General features: G+C 38.7%; 1 protein-coding gene and 1 long non-coding RNA gene across 4 annotated transcripts; one reads left to right on the forward strand and one right to left on the reverse strand.

Moving 5' to 3' along the window:
• Positions 1 to 238: 238 nt before the first annotated feature.
• Positions 239 to 21887, reverse strand: LOC121911678 (carbohydrate sulfotransferase 15-like). Of its 3 annotated transcripts, XR_006099935.1 has the most exons (10): positions 21366 to 21886; positions 8450 to 9094; positions 7058 to 7397; positions 5722 to 5865; positions 4661 to 4817; positions 4282 to 4438; positions 2473 to 2620; positions 2006 to 2285; positions 1334 to 1382; positions 239 to 1156 (listed from the first exon to the last, which is right to left on the reverse strand). XR_006099935.1 is itself a non-coding variant. In XM_042433428.1 (9 exons), exons 3-9 carry the CDS (start codon positions 8921 to 8923, stop codon positions 2095 to 2097), a joined length of 1611 nt encoding a protein of 536 aa, XP_042289362.1. In that variant the 5' UTR covers position 8924; positions 8999 to 9094; positions 21366 to 21887; the 3' UTR covers positions 1467 to 2094. The 3 variants fall into 3 exon arrangements, 2 of the variants coding, with proteins under 2 accessions (XP_042289362.1, XP_042289361.1); XM_042433428.1 differs by lacking the exons at positions 239 to 1156; positions 1334 to 1382 and having other exon boundaries at positions 1467 to 2285; positions 8450 to 8924; positions 8999 to 9094; positions 21366 to 21887; XM_042433427.1 differs by lacking the exons at positions 239 to 1156; positions 1334 to 1382 and having other exon boundaries at positions 1467 to 2285.
• LOC121911680 lies at positions 18494 to 21359 on the forward strand. Its single transcript, XR_006099938.1, has 3 exons — positions 18494 to 19045; positions 19701 to 19843; positions 20173 to 21359. It is a non-coding gene; the product is annotated as an uncharacterized LOC121911680 (long non-coding RNA).
• Positions 21888 to 22340: the final 453 nt, after the last annotated feature.

Genomic DNA, 22340 nt, shown 5'->3' on the forward strand with positions numbered 1-22340 from the left:
TTACGAGTATTACGAACTGGGTGTCGGTGGCGACATTCCCAGGAAAAATAATAAGCGGCTCACAGTTAGTGACGTGTTTTCCATCACCCAGCAGTGGTTGGTCCGCCAGAGAGGGTATACAGAGCTAATGCAACACACTCGATCTTCAACTCACTTGTGTGTAAAGCAGCATATTGAAGTCACACAGGCAACACTGTTTGGATACCTGGAAAGTAAGATCCAAAAACACACACACACCTGTAATTACTGCTTATCGCCATAGGTGCTGCCAAAGAGAGCAAAACGGAGATGTTCGAGATTGTTACTTTAAGGGATGTAATTTTCTCAAATGACAGTGAGTAGGTCTAATGACACAACTGCAGAAAAAGTGTTTACATGAGTAACTCTGACAACATAATGAGACAGTAATTCTATTTAAACTGAAACTGAATTTGTCCCCAAGACAAGAGATGTGGAGACAGTTCATTACATCACATACAGTTTTGAGGATGAAGCTAAATGAGTTTTATTTCACAGTATCACAGTGCTGCTTTGCATTGCATTTCTGCAGAAGTAAAATCAAAGTAATTCTGAATATTTCTCACATTCTGTGTTGCTCTTGACGTGCAAGGGCAATGCTTGAATAAAAGAACATATGACATCATATAATAGCACTCAAAATAAGAAGTCATGAAATGCATATGAGCGTCTGGGGCCAAAAAATTAATTTAATCTGTTTTGTGAAAATGACTTGTGAATTATTCAGAGATGAACATTTCTTGCTTGAGGTGTCAGTTCAAAGTAAGGATGCACAATCTTTATTCAGCACATGTGCAACATTGCAACATTTTATCCATATCAGACATAGGCTGATGTTTTGTGTGTATACACATGTGGATATATTTGGTATACTGTGGCATACAAGAAGGGCATTTTCGCATTGCGCTCTTTTGATTTATATTTTCTATCTATGCAATTTTCTATGTAAATATTTGGGAATGATTGTAAATATATATAATTATTATAATCACCTGCAGGGATTTGATTGTGGGGTTCAGTCTGGAGCTGGGAGGGCTGAGTCAGATCATCAGGGAAATTCATCTCACCTGGTCAGTCTGCCTCTTACAATCCTTCTCTCTCCTGGATCCCATCCCTTGGGTTCAATTATATTTGGTTTCTGTAAATGCACCATACAGCCTTTTTATGTTTCATTATTGTGATAAAAGCAGCCTGAAGATACAACTAATGTGCCCTCATGGACCCCAACATTATTTATAATTTTGTAGACATGAATTGATGCTATATTAATGCTATATTTTAATCTGTATTGTATAAACACAACACAATGAAATACCTCAGTGACAGCATGTCTGCATGGAGCAATCAGAGGTTTGGATGTTGACCTGTTGGAGTTATGATCTGTGTTTTAGTGCCCTCTTGTGATTTCATCCCAGAACATCAACATACAAACACCACTCTGTACAAAATCAACTTCAAATCATTTTATTGCCATTTTTGTTTTGTTTTTTTAACACTTCAACTGCTGTTAGTTCACTTTCCCAGACCCATTTACTGCACAATAGTCATTGTAGTAATATGTAACCCTCTCATTTGAAGCCTTCTCTTAGATTATATGAAATCTAATGTTACAACTTTCTGTGCTTCTTTCTGGCTAAAAATGTGGGGAAATAGACAAGAAAAATGGGACAGTAGATGTTTCATCATATGAGAACAAATCTCAAATCACAATATCATGACTACATTATATTCAAGCCTGCCTGTTGATACATAAATGAAGTGAAAACTTTATCAGAGGTGTACAGTTATGAATCTGTAGATTGTAACAGTGCATTTTGAGTAAAATGGCTTTCTAACACTGCTGAAGTATTTTAGAAACACAACATTAGTTTATTATCATCACTCTGACTAATTCACTTGATTCGTCACACATTCTTTCAAAAGCAAATAAATATCACAAACAAAACCCACACACTCACTCATATAATGCCACAGACAAATAATTCACCTGTGTAAGAGTTCTCCCACTGTAGATATTTTTTTGTCGGTAATCCCTGCTTTAGTTCTTTCTCTGGTTTCTTCTGTGCTTGTGCTACTTCAGGTGTCACTCCAGAGGAAGGCCTTGTTTTCCAGCACACTGGCCAGTTTATGGTTGAAGGGCTGATGAAATTCCCTGAGGAGATCTCTGGTGGCTGGAAGCATAGGACCAAGGTTCCTGTCTGCTGCACGCCGGGTGTTAGACATCGGCCGTTTGGTCAGTGCTGCCTCCACCTGCTCCGACAAAGGACCTGCGAAGATTATCGGACACATCTGAAACCTTGCAAACAATACCAGAGTTAAAGTTTAAGGAAGAAATAAACAAATAAATACATAACCAAGAAGATATAAGCTCATTTTTTAAAAATTCTGATGTTAAAATTTATTAGCTTAACTTAAATGTGCAGCATGTCACTCTACAGCTTTTTTGTTACATACCTACACTCAGATAATCAAAAACTTTTTTGATTGTCACTTTCAGGTTGGCTGCGTAGTCCTCCAGTCGAAGAACTAGAATCTGCTCTCTGTGGAAAACTGTCAGCCAGTCCAGTAAGAAGACAATGTACATCCCCAGATTTAGCCGCACCTGTGGGGACGCATCCAGATAAGTCAACATCATACATGTGGTGAGATTGTTTTTTTTGTCAAAATTCTGTTTTCAAGGTCAAGAGTGAACTTTCAATCTCAAATTTTTAGCAAACATGGACAAGAAATCCTTAAAGTGTTCAGAAAAACTGAAATGTGAACATTTACAATATCACCAAATTATTATTTTATTGTCGACATGTGCATTGAAAAGACAAAAACCAAAAATGAACTGATCCTACTAACTAGTATTGTCTGTGTATCTGAACCCTGATAGAATTTATTCATCTGTATCATAGACCTCCATTGTTGTCCAGCAACAAAAAGCCCATCAATGATCGATCACACAGCTGCACCGGATGATATGTTCCTTCCATCAAATTTGAGTATGAAAGTAGTTGCCAGTAAATGCACCATTTACTACTTGAGTTTGCTGAAAAATACAGTGCACAGTTTTAAGAAAAAACTGAGCATTTTTAAAAATGAAAGAATATATATTCCTGATCTGTTTTTAAATATTTACATCTTGAGTCGAAGCTTAGCTATAGAATATAGCAAGCCTTAGTAAGCTATAAAAGAGCTCTGGAAATCAATACTTTGATATCTTTCAAAATGACACAAGACAACTAACAGCTTCAAACACACCAAATTATTTGAGTCCAAATTGCTGAAGCATCAGTTAATGAAAATATATGAAGAAATTACACTCAACTCTTTTTTCTTTTATTCAGTGAAGTGTTCTGGTGTTAGAGCTTCATACATACAAAACTAAAACTAATAAATACAGACAAGTAAAATGTTTGCACACCATGGCTTGTAAAGAAAATATGAATTAATGATGTTGTGGGCTAAGACCTCAGTGCACAGATCAAAAAAACTGTTAAAATGGTAAAGGAAATATGTTTCAAAAATCATGACAACATGCTGTTTTGTCATAAATTGAAGCTAAGAAACAGGGGATATGATGAACATAGTAAATGGAGTGAACAGATACTTCTGTCATGCAACCTAATGTGACTTTAAAGTCTTCTTCACGGGGTAAATGTCTCCCCCATTTGGTGAACAGTGAAATTACAGTAAGAGTGAGACAGTTCAGTGTTTAATCCAGCTGCACTGACACTGATAGTCCTCAAGAGGGCGCCACAGTGCAACACTACCCACTGAAACCATTCACAAGCAGCATGAAACGACATTTTACATATTTTAACAACCCATCCAAACTCATCCATAACACAAGAATCATGTAAACAAAATCTAAGGGTAGTTTTTTTCTGAATGTTTTTGTTCCAACAGTTTCAAGCCGAGCTGATTGCTGCTTTTACTGAAGTAAATCTCCCAGGATAACAGTGCTGTCACCTACATGTTGTGATTAGGGGCGACCAACCGACAGAGCTCATAAATCAACGTATTCCTGCAGGAGCGCTGTCTGATAGGATATATGCTGAAGGGTCTGAAGTGAGTTTCAGCAGCTAGTTGATAATATTTTGGACTTCAGTGTAGTAACATCCATTTAAAGATGTATCTGAGGACAGGTGGAAATCCTCAAAGCATAAAGTGAGTGTTTATTGATAGGTATAAATATATATACTTATAAAAGCTGTAATTAGTCTCATGTAAAATGATATTCAAACAGTTAAAAGTGAGAACATCATTTCAGCTGACCGGCATTGCGTTGGAGAGGTTGGTGTTGTAGACGCAGGAACGAAGAGATCTCTCCGAAAGGCAGGACTGAAACAACTGTATGGACTCTATGACCTTTTGATGGAAGTCCTCTGCTGACTTGTTGGCCATTTTGAAGTACAGGTAGTCAGAGTAAAGCCTGGGAACAGAGTGAAACAGAGTTGTAAGCCAGTTGGAACTGCAAAATGACATTCTGCTGGATATACAAGAAGGTTTAAAACAATTATGTTCTGCAACAATGATAAATTACAGGAAAACTGTTTAGGAGCAATTCAAACATGGAAATTATTTTTAATGAGCACCACAGAAAAGTGTCCATCATCTATACAGGCAGCTGTGTGGTTGGATTTCTCTACATTACCTCTCTACTGGATCTCTAAGCATGATGATGATTTTGGCACTTGGCTGGACTGTGTGGATAAAGTCCTGGGTCAGGAACGGGGGTTCTGTCTCCTCCAGGTCTCCATTGATATAGCTCCAGGCTTGATTGTCCCACATAGTGGATGCACTGGCTTCACCTGTCAAGACATTGACAGTCTTAGCATCACCTTGGGCATCAACAGTTCATTTTAAAATGCAGCGAGTGGAGCAGAAACACAGACATCATGTGACAAAGTTGAGCTGAATTTCAGGCCAAAATAAGCATGAAATGTTAACAGTTTTCTTATCTGGGAACATTATGTCTCCCTAATCTACTCTCGAACAGATTTGTGATAGTCCAGCTGCAACTCTTTAGATTTTGAAAATTAACTGTATAATTTATTATGAACGCTCATGCAAAATCCAAATAAGGATCAGCAACCAAAGCCAAGCAAGCAGAACATTCTTATCAGCACATTTTCATGAGAAGATGAAACCACTTTACAAAACCATGTTAATAAGGATTGTGCTTTAAAAGATTAATACTTGTTCACTCCAAAAATGTAATTTATTTAATTCCATGTTTTGATAAGTAGCGATTATATTCTTCTGTCTCTCAGAGCCAGGTGAACAAGGTTTGAGTCATCTGATTTATAATCACAGATGCATAGAGAGCAATTAAAGGTGATTGTGACAGCACCCTGCAGTGTATGAGATACTGTGAACACTATCAAATACACTGGTTTTCCCTGTCAGACTACAGAATACCTAGAATAATGTGAGCGGTATTTCCCTTTGGCTCTCCATATGATCACTGTTGTGCTACTGAGGTCAGAGCCATTTGTGGGGAATCCACTGAAACTGAGCCAGGACTGACAATAAAGGCAAGGCAGACGAACGAAACCTGTAATTTGAATCATGGTCAGGATCCAATTGTTTGGCTGCTCAAAGGTCCTCAGAAAACACAGCATGAAAACTCTAAAGGCAGCAAATTCTTCCATTTGATGCACAATGGCCGCTAACAATACCAAATCATACCCAAACACTTTCGCATGTGTTCACCTGTTATGAACTGGAGTGTGCTGTGGTCTCCAGATGAATTTCCACTGATTCTTCCTTGGATGTTGTGTGCTGCCAAGTCAAACAGATCCAGGTAGTCTTCCACAGGAAAACTTTCCTGGAAGCCATCTTTGAAACGGATATAACCTGCACCACACAGTATGCCAAAATAACACTCATTATATGCTCATTTATAGACTACTTCACCATAAAATTCATTTAACAGATTGTATAACCTTTGAACCCGGTTGAAAAAATTGAGAATTTGTAAAAACCTCTGTTTCTGGAGTATGATCAAAAGATAATTGCCGAATGAATTTATAATGTATTATTAACTAAGACATATATGTAAGTATATATACTGTTACTACGCAGCACTGTCTGCAGGCAGCTCACTGTAAAAACCTTCCAGGGAAGGGAATTAATGAAGCCTTTTATTAATGAAGCAGCTGCAGAAGGCCTTCACTAACAGTGGTGGTAGTGTACTGTAGCTTTAGTTTGTTTTTTAGCTTGCAGACCAGCAGTATTTCTATATTTGGGCATTTATGTGCTGCTGAATTAGAATTTATTATCATAAAATAGTCTCTATATGGATGAGTAAGGATCCAGCAAACCCTGCAACCCTGAAAAGGATAAGCCGGATAGCTAATTAGCTAATGGATGGGTGGATTTTTGTAGAATTGTAAATTCTGAATTATAATTTTATGTTTCAAATGTGTGTGTGTGTGTGTGTGTGTGTGTGTGTGTGTGTGTGTGTGTGTGTGTGTGTGTGTGTGTGTGTGTGTGTGTTTGTGTGTGTGTGTGTGTGTGGAAAAACAAATACTTTTAAGAAAAAAAAGAATATCCTGTGAAGACAATAAAATCAGAACCATTAGAGAAGAAATATGGACACAACTATAAAATCAGTGGACAGCTGACATGAAAAGGTTTAAATGATAAGTTATGTTTGCTGATCTCACATTTACAAACCCTAGAAGAGAAATTTCAATGAGACATAATAACAAATACTTGACCTTGAAACCTTTGCAGCACTGTAGTGAGTCATTTCATTGAAAAAGAAATATGATGAGAACAGGCTGTTTGAGTCTGTTATTTTATGTCATTAGATGCTGAAATAAAATAGGACCTGATTTTAATCAGTTGTGAAGTCTGTGTAGAAGTAACGGGTTAATCAAGTCAGAACTCCACTATTGTGTATTGTTAATTATACACAATACTACTACGGCTGAAGCCTACATTGTCTAATAATCTATTATTATCCATCACCTGGCCTCCACAAACTTTATCCAAAATCGTCAAAACACTTTTTAGAATAACCATCCATCCTCTGATGACTTACCAAAGCGTTTCCTGGTCCACCAATGGGGCTCCTTCATGGTGTTGAACTTGACCTCTGGGTGCAGCAGCAGTCTGTGAAATAAGTCCGTTGTGCCACACTTTGGTTGACCGATGATGTAGAAGTACGGCAGGCAGCGCAGACGAAACCATTTGCCGTCTCTGTGGATTAAATACTGATGGAAGTTGGTCCTCAGGTGGTCGCACACAGTCTTGAAGCTCTTTGAGCGCACAGTGAAGAGGTTCCTCTTGTACAGATCAGTGCTGAGTTTACTGGTGAACTCTTCATACCAGCAGGGGCTCTTGATGCCAGGCAGGAACTGGCGAGGAATTGCAGTGAACAGCTGTGGTGAGAGACACAAGAAAAAATTAGCCAAAAAACTGAAATACCTTACAATAATTAAAGCCGTTTAGTAGCCTAAACCCTGAGTTTTGAAGGTCATTATTTTTATATCCCAAAATGTTTCTTTTGATGACCTGTGGCTTGACAGACAGGTGGCCGATTTTATATTCATATAAGCCAATTATTATAACTTCTTATTACATAAAAAGTGTCAAAACACTACTTAAAACCCACATTACATGATTTTGCAGCTTCAGAATTGATACATCATCACCTGTTTGTCCTCTTTGTACAGCTGTTAGTTGCATTATGTTAGAAAAAGATATTCATATATCCAACACTGACACTGACTCACTTGTGTCGCCATCTCCGTAATTGTGTTTTACAGCGTAACCGCCAGATTTGATGAGGCTTTGGCCATCAACACTGTAAAATTATGCAGTGTAACGTGGGAAAATATGACGAGGACATAAACCAAACACAGGAGAGCTACTTTAGCGCATAGAAACAGAAGCAGCAGGCCCTTAGCAACACTTATCAAGACGTGTAACCTGATATTTACTTAAAAACACAACAAACTTTGGCTCTAGAAATGTTAAGTTAAATCAAGACGTCTGACAGTCTCAACAAACACCGGTGATTATGAGCTTCACCAAACAGTCATTATAGTAACTGAGGGCATATGGTGAGGTGTTTGTTATTTGTCAGTCTCCTACAATTCACTTGTGTCTACAAAAAAATAAAGTGATTATAAAGTGTAGCCTGAAATATCATTTGTCAACATATTTTTCATTCATTGTCATTACTGGGTGAAAACACTGTGTCATCGTCGCACCCTGGAAATAATAATAAGAAGAAGAAAAGCAGTCTTTATATTAGTTGGTCTAATATGTAGTTGTGAGTTTGACTAAGAGGTTTGATAAAAGAGTGGGTGAACTTTAGCAACTCAAAAAGGAGCATGAGATCATTTCAGTTAAGTAAAAACATGAAAATCACCATTCTGACTTGCAAGGGTTTCAGATAAACAAGATGTGCAACAAACCACAGACTTACATGGGAGTCGGTTCCAATGATGTCCTTTTCATCAGGGACCTTCCTGGATGTATATTCTAGCTTGGAGCCGATTATCTTCACCAGCAGTTTCATGTGTATTAAATTCTTTTCAGAAGAAACATCAGCTGCCGCTGTGCTGGTTGGGATGACCACAGGTCTGAGCTGATAGGGCGGGGGGGTGAACAGAAGTCCTTTCATGTCCCATGTCAGGATATAAGAAGCCACGATGAGGAATGTCAACGTCAAGCCCAGAAGGAAGCTCACCACTTTGACTTTTGAGAAGCTTCGCAGGTTAGTCAGTGACAACAGAGGAGCCCACTTGACATCCGGATTTTCAGGCAGGTTTGTCTGCCTGAAGTCAAAAAACGTCCTGACGGGCCTTTTCCCATAGATTTCAGCCATGGGCAAGCTGTGGAGGCTGTAGGTGGGGTCTGTTTGGGTGTTGCTCCCATATTTGCAGTCTGATAGTGGCATACTGTCATGGAGGCAGAGTCAGCATGTAGAAAAAGAAGCTGATAAGTGATTCTCTTAAAAAAGTTCAAGCTTCACCTGCAGGAGGCTGTGTCCACTCATCATGGTTTTTAATCTGCAGGTCATCATTCGTCTTCATTTCTTACACGCTCCCGAGTCTTTCAGCAAGGCCTCCTGTAAAATCGGAAACAGTTGTTAAAACAAAGCGCATGGCTATTTTATGAGTTCCGTTTTCTTTTTGCCAAAAGTGCAGCAGTGTAGTTTGCTTTGAAGTATTTTAGTCATCTCCCATGATTCCAAGAAAGATGGACTGAACATGTTTAATATTAGGGTATTTGAGGGAGCTTTATTCGTCCTCTGAGGCATCAGTGTGTGAATTTCAAACTTTACTTCTTTCTTTAGCAGAGAGTCACCTCTAAATTGTTTGAGGTCAGCTGCAGAGTGTGTGTGGTCTGCTGGATGGAGATCCTTTGCTTTAGGTTGAAGGCTATATAGCACATGCAAAGACAAGCCCTACCGAGAGACCTTCAAGGTCAGAATAATAGTTACTCTGTAATTCAAAACTAAAAACACACGATTATTCTCTGTGAGCTAAGAGCCTGCTAAGAGCTCTATTTTGTTAACCTGAAAACATTATTCTCCAAGATCAAGGTTTTACACAGAGACCAATGTTAGGTATTGATACAGGTGGACAAGCAGTGTGCACACATTTTGTTTTCTTTTTCCTGCCACCTGACTAAAAATAAAGCAGGCATTATTATTTCTGGGGTCGTTTGCTAATAAATTACAGACATCGAAGTGTCAAATGTTTTTAAAACACTTCCCTGACACTTCATAAACTAGTAGCATATTTCTTTTTCTTTTGTTGCAGTTTGTAATATTTGATCCCACTGGACCAGGAAATGAAATCCACCAGTTGGAGTTTCACTGATTTTACAATGTTTTTTCTTACTGAGCAACAGGGGCCTGTTAAAGTGCAGCCACAAAAACATTATGTGACTCAATATATTCACAGTTACATCATTAAAGGTGCAAAACCAGAGTATATTGAAATGCCACCCCAGTCCTCTCATGATACGTTACTTAATTTTGAAATGGAGTTCCATGAAACTAATTAAACTAATGGCAGTAATGCTATTTGATCAATGCAAGAAAATGAGAGAAACTCACATCAGCTCACCACCATTTACTTATTGCAAAGACAGAGCAGCCACCCACAGAAGTGATTAGTATGCTCCCATCACAACTGTAGGATTAGCTTCTTGCTGTAGCTTGTACTGAAAGCAAATTTACAAATTCTCTGTCATTGCTGTGAACGAAAAACGAGCCTTAAAGGAAATGTCTTAAAACAATAGGCAGGTGCCCAAATGAACATTGAAGCAGGCTTTTGTTGCTGTAATCATTTCTCCTGTTTATACTGACCAATAGAAGATCCCCTCCAATGTAAGTTACGGGGGACAAAATCCACAGTTTTGACAGACAATGTATTTAAAAGTTTATCCGAAGATAATATGAGGCTTCAGCCATCTGGGTTAGACAAATAAAGTTGATATCTTCCACAGTCACAGTCTTTTTAGACGGACATTGTTTTCCTGTTCAGTTGCAGTGGAGGTATAGTAACAAAAAGATATAATTTGGCAATGAAGACAGTAACCTTGAAAAATATCTACTTGACTAATGTGGATGCCTTAAGCATCATATTATCTTCAAATAAACTTTTAAATACATTTTTCCACAGAAGAAGGACTGTGGATTTTGTCGCCCATCACTTATATTGAAAGTGCCTTACGACAGGATCTCTTAATGGCCAGTTTTCCTGAGGGTTTCCTGAACTAATAAAGCTTAAAGATCCCCTCCAGACATCTTGTAAGATATACAAAAAATACTCTGCTTGAATGATAATGTGTGTCTAATATGGTTTTTCCACATGATGTCTCCTACTTCACAGAAAAGTCCATTCTCAGAGTTTGCACACTGGAGGTTTCAAGTTACATACTGGACCACAACTGGCTCCAAACCAGTTGTGTGATGTCACAAACCGTGCTCGTAGGTAAATGATTTGAATTCAAATTTAAGGTTAGCACAGAGAAACTTTCCGCCTTGAGCAGATGAATGTCAAAAGAGCTTTCAAGTGTCAAACTCTGCACACAAATCATTCTGCACAGTGAAGCTCAAATATCCAAATGAAGGAACAAGAAGAAAAACAAATTTGAAAGACATATCTCCATTTTATGGAAGGGGGACTTTAACCAAGTCTTCTGTATCTCTGGAGGAGAAAAAATTAACCCGATGATGTCGTCAGGCAGCATTAGGCAGGGAGAGTCTAGTACAATACACTGTGAAAGACAAAATTGCATTATGGGAAGCGTAGGATCCAGTGTTTTTGGAGCTTGACCCACACTGGGGACTAAAAGTCAGGATATTTTGGCCTCTGCTGCTTCGATTCTCATTTTAATGTGTTTATGGAGGTGTACTTGTAAATCACTGGAGTATCCCCTTTAAGACATTTTTTAGGATAAACAACTAACAGCTGCACTCAGTGCTTGCTTGTAACTTCTGTACAACATGTTATTTTTTATGCTCACAGCCTTACCGTCATCCGTTTCAATGTTGCAACAATGCTATAAATTGGGACATACCCTCATGCAAAGTCTGCATGAGTGCCAACATGCTGAAGGTGTGAACAAAGGACTTGAAAAGTCCACAAGGAAGCCCTCACACACTTGCAGATTTCATAATGGGACTGCTCTGAACCCTCACAGACTTATTAGGAATGCTTGCCGATGTCTGCGAGGCCACGTAGGCAGACACTGGGATTGAGCAAAGAACTTATTTTTGATCCCTCTGGAAGTGTTGCGTGCCTCATTCAATGAAATATCAGTAGGTAAAGGTGGGTTCTTTAAAACGCCACTGACACCCCTCCCTAAACGCAACTCGAGTTATTAGTGAATGGTGCTGCTTCTGATACAAATCCTTCATATCAAATTCATATTTTTCCATATTTTGGTGTTGTTTTGATGACTTTTAATGATGTGTAAAGCCCTTTCTAGTCCTTCCTTTGTATATCTTTTTGTTGCATATTCTGTTATGAATCCAGGTAGTTGTTATCCTCTGTGTTCTCTGTAACTATTAGACGCACAATATGTAATTTCAGCCGCTAGGGGTCTCTCAATCAAAACAATAACAAAAGACGGAGTGTGATGACGGTGTGAAGTAGCAAGGGATCATGGGAGTTGTTGTCTTAGTTGTTAAATAACCAGCTTCACCGGGATAGGATTACTCCAGTGTTAATCATTCGGGATGTTTTTACTGGGAGCCGAATTACCCGCAGAGGTCTCCTCCTCTCCAAAACAAATGGACTCGGAGATTACAGGTAAAGACATTGAATGAAGCTGTTTTACCTAAAAAATCAGTGTTTCTCCGTCAATGTACAGTGACAACCGGATGTCCGGTACGGGCTGTTAGCCGAGCTGCTGCTAACACTTGTTCGGTTTATTTCTCTTATAACTTTAGATCCAGACGTTCAGCCGGTTTCTCCCGGGAGCAGAATTATCCGCAGAGATCTCCTCTCCAAAAACAAACGTACATGCAGATTAAAATCATTAAAAGTACTAATTAAAGCTGTTTCACCTAAAAAAAAAATCAATATTTCTCCGATGATGTTTGGTGACCACCGGACTTCATGGAGGGGCTGTTAGCCGAGCTGCTGCTAACGTTTGCCCAGTTTATTTCTCTGATAACTTAAGATCCAGACGTCCAATGACTAAAATCCTTCTTCCGGTTAAAAGATATAGTTAAAAGTGACCTAAATTTATCATGAAAATGTGGCTTAAAACTGAATAAAAGTCCATTTATAACAGTTTGTGGAACAACCACGAGGCCGATGTATTATCTTGTATATGTGTAAGCTACTCTTTGGTAGACGCCATTGTAGCGGACAAACACAGCACCGCCGTATGCATCTTGTGCGTGTTTACTCTTTGGTAGAGGAGGTATGACGTCATTGACATGCGACCAAATGAAACAGTCTGTGACTTTGATTAAATTAAAGATTTCTCTGGGTTTCAAAATTGTTGGAAACATTTGGGATAATGTGAGTACACAACTCAACAAAATATATAACATAGGTCTAGTTGTTTTTAGACATTTTAGTTCAGAATAATTACATATTATACCTTTAATCTGTTATTACCATAAAATATTAATGCCTGGGTAGAGCAAAAATTCAGAAGTGTGAGAGAAGAGAGAGATTTTAAAATGTGATAGAGAATAAAAAGGGTAGTGAGAGTTGAGGGTAAAGCACTGTGTAGAGAAGTGAAGCAGCAAAGATGAGAAAAACGGTGTCAGAAAGAGCAGAAAAGACAGCCTTTAGACCTCTGTGGTCTAAAAATCGATCTGTGGCAGGAAGCGAGCAGCAGGTGGGATTGACTGAGGTGAAATCACACCATCAAAATCCGGCTGACTCAAAATAAAAACCTGCATTCATCATTGCATCAGACGCCTCTGCTGTTCTGAGTGCACAAAATGTCAAGTGAGAATGGGATGTTTCTCATGTTATTGGGAGAAGTGTGTTGGGTTGTTTACAGTGTGAATATGCCAGATATCTGAAATCTTGCAGGATTGGAAAGCCATGATGTAATTTCATCCAGCAGCTCACACAGTACAGTTGCTATAAGCTAAATACATCTAAAATATACACACTGCATATTATCATCTAACTTGGTGTGCTGAGTTTATTTCTTCTCCTATGGAGCCACTGTATCGGCAATATCTTTCTCCCCTGTATTATCCATATTCTGTATTATTATATATTGTCCAGGATTACAATACTAGTAGTTCAGACAATTGAAAGAAATTGCTCAGTCACAGATGTCTGGAATTTGCAGAAATGTGTAAGTAGGATTCAGCACTCAATAATGTGAGATGATCAATAAAAGAGAGTTTGTCTGTAAATGTAAGAGGGATACCTGTGAAAGAGCAGTGTGCAACCTGTGGAATATTTAATTTATTTGGGTTCATTCACAACACGTAGCAGTTTATACTCCATAGCATACAAAATCCACAACCCTGCTATCATGCAAAAATGTATTTTAAAGTTTTTCTGTAACTAATATGAAGCCTCAGCTGTCCAAATTAGTCAAATCAAGTGGACATCTTTCAACTTTCAAGTCTTTTTAGTGCCAAGTTCCCACTTTTTTTTATTATCCTTCAACCACAGCTCAAAACGAAAACACTGTCTGTTGAGACACAAATAGGGAATTTTAAACTAATAAGATTACCAGCTCAGACAGCTGAAGCCTCATATTAGCTTCAGATAAACGTTTAAATTAATTTTTGCACAAAAAAAAAAAAGACTAGATTTTGCCCCCCCATCACTTGACAGCACATTTGGGGATCTTTTAATGGTCAGAACAGGAGGAAAACCTGAGCAAAAACAAAACCTGTTTCAGTGTTCATATAGGCCCCCAACTGTTGTTTTTAGACTGACTTGAAATCCAGACTTGGATCCCCAGAGAATTCATGCTATTAATGCTAATGTTTTGGTGGCCCTTGACTTTTCTGTTAATATCACTGTAAGACCTCACATTTGTATACTAGAAATGTCGAAATTAAACGAGCAGCTGGTGATGGAATTTAAACAGCACAACTATGCTCCCACAGGACACTTTTGAGTGTTCCTCTTGCTCCATCCTCGGTTTAAAATGTCAACTTTGCAGAAAATATCCTATGAACTAATGTGTGGATTACCATGACATGTGCTGAATCCACTCAGGCTGAGTGGATAAAACCATTTGATGTATTGACCCATGGCGTTTCTTCTAATGCCACTCATTAGGTAAAGGATGCAAGAGCTAATTTCTTACATTTCATTGAGATTAATATAAACTCAAGTTTCTGTTCCAGATAATTAATAGGCTAGTAAACCTCACTCCTCTCTTGTTCCTATCAAATGATAACTGTGATTACTTTATTAAATGTTTTCAATGTATCTCTCACATATATATAATTAAGCCCGCTTGACAAAGGCCTATAACACTAGCAGACAAAACCTCTTCTTTACATTTCTGCATGGATAACACAGTTTAAATAACTGAGAGTTTGCTATAAGTTAATTCATTCAAATTCATTAAAGACACTATGAATAGATTATTTTTATTTTTGTGTCATAACACTACAATGGTTCATCCTACAAGAGAAATGCAATTATACAACAGGCCACTATGTGTTGAATGTGTGTGTTTATCAGTATATCCTGATATATTTTTGAAACCAGGGAAGACAAAGCTGAACATTTTCCAATTCTACACATAGTGGCTTTAATCATGTCTTAAGTATACAGAAATGCAATATATATAAGGCCACTGTCAAGAACTGTATATGAGAAAATTAATTGGGTTTTTTTTTTTTAGATGATGTGTCTTTACACTCAGTTTACTGTCCAGGTGCAGTGCACTCAGGTAATTGTGATTTGATTTGTCTCAAGCTTACTGAATCACCAAAAAGGTTTCAGTTAATTGAAAATTCTGCTGAACAATATGAATTACAACATGTCCAGCTGTGATACAGGTTCATATCAGTACTTTGTGGCTGTTACATGGCCAAACCATGAAGCTCATTATTTTTAATTAGCCCCAGCTGCACCAATTCCACAGCTGTGTGTCACACTTGCAATTCAACCTTTTACACTGCTGATAAACATTAACAATTACTACTGTCAAGCGACAGTCTATGTCCTTCTGTCTCCCTCTAGTCCTACCACCTTCAGTTAGAAGTGACAGTGTATTTCACCTTGATTACATTTACTGTGACATTTCTGATGGGCTTTTATGGATGCATCGGCTTGATTTGTTCACTGAAATTCTGTTTTGGGTGCATAAATTGGGTGCAGGTTATGCCATTACATGCAAGCATAAACTCCCCTTACACACACACACATTCATGCACACTTGATGCACTCAAACACATGCTCATTACAAACAGCCCCCCTGTCTTGCACCCTCTCATTTATCCCCCTTCATCTAGCCTTCGTGACAAAATTATGCCAATCAGCCTCAACCCATTCTGTGCTACGAAGATACAAACTGAACAGCAAATGAAAATCGTCAACCCCACGGAGCTCTTCCAGGGACAAAATACTGCATGCTGCACGCAGATGCACAGCTCTGTTTAGCATCAACATTATGAAACAGAGCTTTTACAAATGTGAAAATCCGCTGTGACCACAAAATCAGTTATAAAGAGGGGAGACAATCAGTTCCAAGAGGCAGCACTCCGTGCACACAGATTCTCGCCTCTCCTGAAACATGTTTTAATCATGTCTTCATGTTTATAACTGTGTAAACACATTCTGACCTTGTACAGTACACACTGTGACTGGGACTTGGCTGAATCCCAGCGTTGGGAGATGGGAGGCACTAGAGAAATCAATGCCACAAAAGGAAATAAGACAGCGTCCCTGCTGATGGGGAAGTCAAACAATGACAGATGGGATACCAAACTGCAGTAATATCAAAACTTTGTGGATGAAAATGAAATCAAGTCAATGTCAAGGACAGAAAACAACAATTACTTCTAGATGAGTATTTTTTTTTTTTAATTTCTTAGTCAGATTATGGACGAAATCTTGGCAGGAAATCTAAAAGCTCCCTGAGAGCACAAATTTCTCAGGAAGCAGGCTTCATCCGTCTCATTATGCCGGACTAGTCCTCCCTTTCCTTTAGACTTTCCACTAAGACAGAAGACGAGCGAGTTGATTTTCTATTGCTGAAGAATGATGTTTGCCTTCACAGGAATCTGACTCCTTAATCTCTTCAATAAACAATAGTACAGTCTAAACAAACCTGACATGTACTAAGAAAAGAACTAGAAATATTAAACCTCTTGTTTAACAATGGTGTCTGTCTTGATCAGGCAAGTCACCGCAGTCCACCTTGACATCTGGGGAACAGATGTGTCCCCCAGCATGCATGTAAGTGTATATATTTGCATGTGTATGTTTTTCTAATAGCAACAGGTTGTTTGCTTTAGCAGCGCTTTAAAACCGATGTGACATTTATAACAAGCAGAGAACATCTGAAACATTTCTCCTACTGTTAAATTAGTGTAAGGGTGAAGGAGTGTGCAAGCCCTGAAGACAAAGAGGATGAGCTGGGTTCAGCCTGGGTGGTAATAACCAGATAAAAGGGTAATTCCAGTTTATTACAAGTTACAAATTTTGGACATTGCTTTGACTAGTTGTACTACATTTTCTTCACCAAAATGAACTGAAAACCTTTAGGAACACAAACATGGTGACATCGCTAGACAATGAAGTCTGACAGGGTGAGAAACAAGTGCTCCGACAATTATACAGATTGTAAACAAGCCAGCAGTTTAGCCAGATCATGTTAACCACTTTACTTAGAGGTAAAGTGAGTGCACACTAAATATATGAAATGTAGTAAAGGGGACATAACTGCTTCAACCTGCTCTGAACGCTCCACTTGCAAAGTTACCTCTACCTTCCCATCGACTAGATGTCAGTTCATTCATGTATGCCCACAAACGGCCATCTGTTCCATACCCTTTGTTGCTAAGGTTGTTCCATGAGTTATTTGCGTTGTCCACTCGCATATTTTGGATCAGATTCAGGCTCGAACATATACGAATGTGTTTGAGAAGTTTATATTTCAAGTAAAGAACGGGAAAAAGAAGCAGGATCTGATTTCTATTGTTTGTTGACGTAGCCTAAAGAGCTGGCAGAAGCCTGCTGAAGGGCAGCTTGTTGAAGCTAACCAATCAGAAGAAAGTGGGCTAAAACAGCCTGTTTCAGACAGAGGCTGAACTGAGGAGCTGCATAAGGAGCCAGTATAGATGAATAAGGAGTTTTTTGAACTGTGAATCATGCAAAGATATTCCAGTATAGCCCCAGAATAAAAATACAGACCTGGACAGACCTAAAGTACTTCTGTTGACTTCCCACACACATGAATAGCATAAAAATACTGCACTTCTATGGCTGTTTGAGACATTTTTATTGGATCAAATTGTAATAGGCACTTTATGGCAAGTGTTAGTGTTACTTATCAAAAAGCATGCCTTGTTTTACAGTTATTTACAGAGGGCGTCAGGTGACTGGCAATTCCAGTTCAATTCCTACAATTCCAGTTGCATAGCACTGCCTCTGAGGATGTGATTAACTATGATGGATGTTTACAACAGACTGTTTGGGTCATAATTTATCCATCTGCCTACGTTCTCTCTTCCAAGTAAGTTTTGTAAGATCATCTGACCGCTTGTGTCTCTTGCCTCATCTGATGGATCTATTGAGTCAAATGTTTGCTCTCAGCTCTCAATAAATAACCTTGGTGAGCGCAATGTTATATTAAGTGATAGAAATAAAACTATAAATTAAAGAGACACATTTTAATAAACATGCATTATAATTTATTGTGCCCAGGGCCCTTCAAATTACAATATGTTATACAAATATGATTAATAATATTTCATTAAATTCTTCTTTTTGTTATGACTAAAACATGATGAAACTCCCTGAGCAAACAGCAGGGCTGCTGTGAGCTTTCAACTGCCAGAACCAAATGCTGATAACAAAAGATTGAACAAAAGTGTTTTGAATATAGATTATTCAAAGTGTGATTTAACTTATTGGGTTTTTTTTTATTTATAAACACACAGATTCCAGTCTAAAGTGACAACAAAACAGTATGTACAAATTCTTTATTTTTACTAAAAGACAATGAATCATGGGAAAACCCAGCCAGTTGAAGCTGGGCAGAGTAATTCTCCTGCTTGAGCACGTTATTCCTATTGATTAATCTAATCAATAGGCAGAAAGTGGCAAAAGCTCAGCTGGGGATTTGGTTAGCAACTAACGCTTGCTGTTGTCCTTGAACCTGACGCATGTATCTTGTTGAGTTGCAACCGGGAGAACATTTGGCTGACAATTATGTTGATGAAAAACGCTTGAAGAAAGAACCTGTCAGCGCCGTTCAACTGCCACTGCTTTTGCTTTTGCTTGTGAGTGTGTGTGTGTGTGAGACGACCTACTACTGTTGATCCTGTTTGCATGCGCAGCCATATGACATGTAGCGGCTTGATCATACTTTGGATTTCTTCATTACTCTGGTGAGTCAAAAGCTGCTCACACACTCCATACATATTTATAAAGAGTAAGAGGTAAAGCTAATAGGTTCACCTGTGAAAAAAGTCACTTAAATTTTTAAGCCTTTATAATTAGACTGTAATCTTTATGCGTCATGAACATTATTTTATTTTATGAATCACTCCTGTGCCTACATTTTGCTTGGAGCACTGCCTGATCCCACATTATAATGTTTTTATACATTAGGGAAAATATTTACCTTGGCTGGTGAATCAGACAAGATCTCATTCAGAGTTACAGCATGTATGCAGCTAAGTGTTGTTTGCACTTGTAGCATTTTATGAATGTTCGCTGTTGATTTTAAGCAATTTGGAAGTAAATTCTTTTAGCTTTCAGCAACATTAAATTAAATAAAAACTTTCAGTGTTTAAATATGAAAGTTAGTGGGGTAGTGTTTTGGGTAAAGTATTATAAGCTGTTATCTCTATAGAATAACTTTACTCTCTAATGTATTATGACTCATACTGACCTGAGCACATGTGCTACAGTGTAATTTAACATAATATTTACCATATATTTATGACTATGTTCATTACGTGTGTCAGGGTTGACAATACCAAACGTGACACATGTAGTCTCAGGAAGTGAACAGTTCCCTTTTCTCTTTTTATGATTTAGGCTACGTCAATCAAACGACTCAACTTTAAAAGGAGAAGTTATGCCAGAATCCTCCTTTAAATCAACTGCGACGAGGGAGAAAGTGAAACAAAATCCCAGAGAAAAACACCATCCATCAGACAAATTGCTCAACAGAAAAGAAGGTGTGTGCAGAACAACAGAAGAGTGACAGATGCGGATAAAAATTTGACTGTGCATCATCAGTTTTCATGTTAGAAATAATGCAGAGCTGATCTTGCATTACTGAGGCTTGTTGTCATTTCAGGTTAAAAACTACCGACTCTTGAAATAGAAACTCTGAGCTGTTGCCAAAACACTTTAGTATCACGCTATCCTCCCACATTCTTAATGCTCTATGTTACAGAATCCTTTTCTTCCATTTGTGGTGGACCCCCAGAGTCCAGTCTAAACAATCTGATATGGTACAACTCTCTCGCTCTCCTTCTCCCCTCTCCCTCTCTCATACTTTTAGCATTACCTAACCCTTCCAACGGCGGCCCTTGCCAAAAGAAGCATGGCTTTGACATCTCAGCAGCTCCAGACATTTGTTCCGCTAACTCGGGGGGAGCAACCTAAAGCCTTCTTGCCTGGCAGACCAGACAGACTGCAGGGCAGGGTGCAGCAGCCGGAGCGAGGTTTGGCCTGGGTGTGTGCGAAGTTATAGGGTGTGGAGAGGTGCTATAACTTACAAAGTGACACTGTATCTATCTCATCCTTCTCTCACTCTCAGGTCTTTCTCCCTCCAATTAACAATAAAATACAACTGCAGTGATTCGGAAGCTGCACTGTGAGGTCCACAGAGGCGGGTTTGTCCAAAGGTCATCTGCCTACCTGTCAGGACCTCCGCACTGCACTCTGAGCAGTGCTGTAGCCCCTTAGTCTAGAATTGGGAAAGCAGGGGAGGGAAGTGAACTAAAATGTCAAACAGAGACAGTGGATGCACAAACATCTCACACATCAGCGCATCTCACCCCAGACTTCCAGCCAAACAAGCTGGAAAAAGAATACACAAGTGACTTCATGGTTTGTTTGCAGTGATACATGAGAAAAACCATTTAGGTGTAATGGAAGGAATTAGCCTAAAAGTAAAATCTAAACAGACAATGTTCCAATTTGTTATGTTACAATAAACAGAATAATAATCAGTAGATCAGTGCATGATGTTGGCGAGCACGTTTACAAATGTTTACAGCAGTTTATCTTTGCCTCATAACACAGCCCTGCTTGTGGTTAAGCCTCTGGTCAACCAAGAGTCTTTTACCCCCCAGAGGAATGAAATATTCTGCAGCTGAAATTTTAACCTAGAGGAGGTCAATTTCCAGCATTAGTACAAAGTCTTAAATACACTGTATCACTTTTGGGGACTTTCAGGCTCATTTCTGACCACTTATCAAAGAATTTGCATGCAGTTTTTTGATAATATCTTTGTTTTTTCCTACTGTTTCAGTCAAGCTCAGGCTGTTATTCAGTGTGCTGTCTATTCATTGCTGATTTTTAAAAAGGTAATTTTATTACAAGAAATACTTAAAATCAGGATTAAGAGCTTTTAAATTAAGAAAAACATAATTCAACTAAGGAATAATCTCTAATCACACCGGAAATGTAACAAAAATCCTTTCTCAATCTTCTTTGCAATCAATAACCTTGTTGAACAAAGATACTCACAGTGGCGTCTCTCGTGTAGCCGCTCACGACCCATGTTGACCACCAATCAAGGCAATCCAAACGACTTGACAGGTGTCTGTATGAAACGCAAATGAAATAAATGATGAGAGCTTGTATCCCGAGCACGGACGACAATGTTCATGTTGACAAACGCCGGCTGGGTATTTGACACGGAAATGCGAGACTTTCCGGAGTCTCCATCGGACTGAGCTCCCCTGAGCGCACCAGAGAGTGGAGAGGAGAGAGGGGAGGTGCGCATGTGGAGCGGCGCAGCAGAACCAATCATATCTACATTTCAACCTCCAAACGCGTTTATTGATTAGGTTTGACGTGCCGTTATGATGAATGGCACGTCACAAAGCAATAGATTCAGGCTACACATCCCAAGGGATTCTCCTCACTGTGTGGAGGATTAGAAATAGAAAATGCTTCAACGTCAGTTCATTAAAAGTTGTCCTAATTAGGGAAATGCTGGAACATAACCAACAGTCCGTACATACAGTTGTCCCTGAATCACAATCTGTGGTATGAGATGCATTTACTGTATGTACCAGGGTGGGTCATGCAGTCAAGGGGGAGGGGGCACAATTTCACAATGAATATGTTAATGTTCACACCACACCAAGTTGTTAGAAGTAATTATGCTGAATGACATTTATTACCACCATATTGCGTTTAATAGCAATATTCAACAAGAAAATTTTAGTGAAAAGGGTAACATTAGCTGGTTAACAAGCCAGAACTGTTGATTATTTAAAGTTAAAGATCCCCTCCAGACATGTATTAAGACTCTGCTTGGAACAAGGTTGTGTTTCTCATATGGTTTTTCCACAGTAAAAGTTATAACTACCAAATATTTTTCATTTCAGAAGTTTAACTGCTGGACACAAGATGTCTCCTACTTTACTGTCAAGTCCGTTTTCAGTGTATTAGCACATAGAGGCTTCAAGTTTCAACATCACACTTGTGTAAGAT

The sequence above is a fragment of the Thunnus maccoyii genome, chromosome 14, assembly GCF_910596095.1.
Source record: "Thunnus maccoyii chromosome 14, fThuMac1.1, whole genome shotgun sequence".
Taxonomy (NCBI): domain Eukaryota; kingdom Metazoa; phylum Chordata; class Actinopteri; order Scombriformes; family Scombridae; genus Thunnus; species Thunnus maccoyii.

Bases quoted from the DNA above. Each gene is read 5' to 3' on its own strand.
- LOC121911678 (XM_042433428.1), bottom strand. From the start codon at position 8,923: ATGCCACTATCAGACTGCAAATATGGGAGCAACACCCAAACAGACCCC. The intron at 4,818-5,721 runs GTGAACACATGC...ATGTCTTGACAG, and splicing joins CACACTCCAGTTCATAACAG to GTGAAGCCAGTGCATCCACT. The intron at 2,286-2,472 runs GTATGTAACAAA...TAATCTTCGCAG, and splicing joins TTTTGATTATCTGAGTGTAG to GTCCTTTGTCGGAGCAGGTG.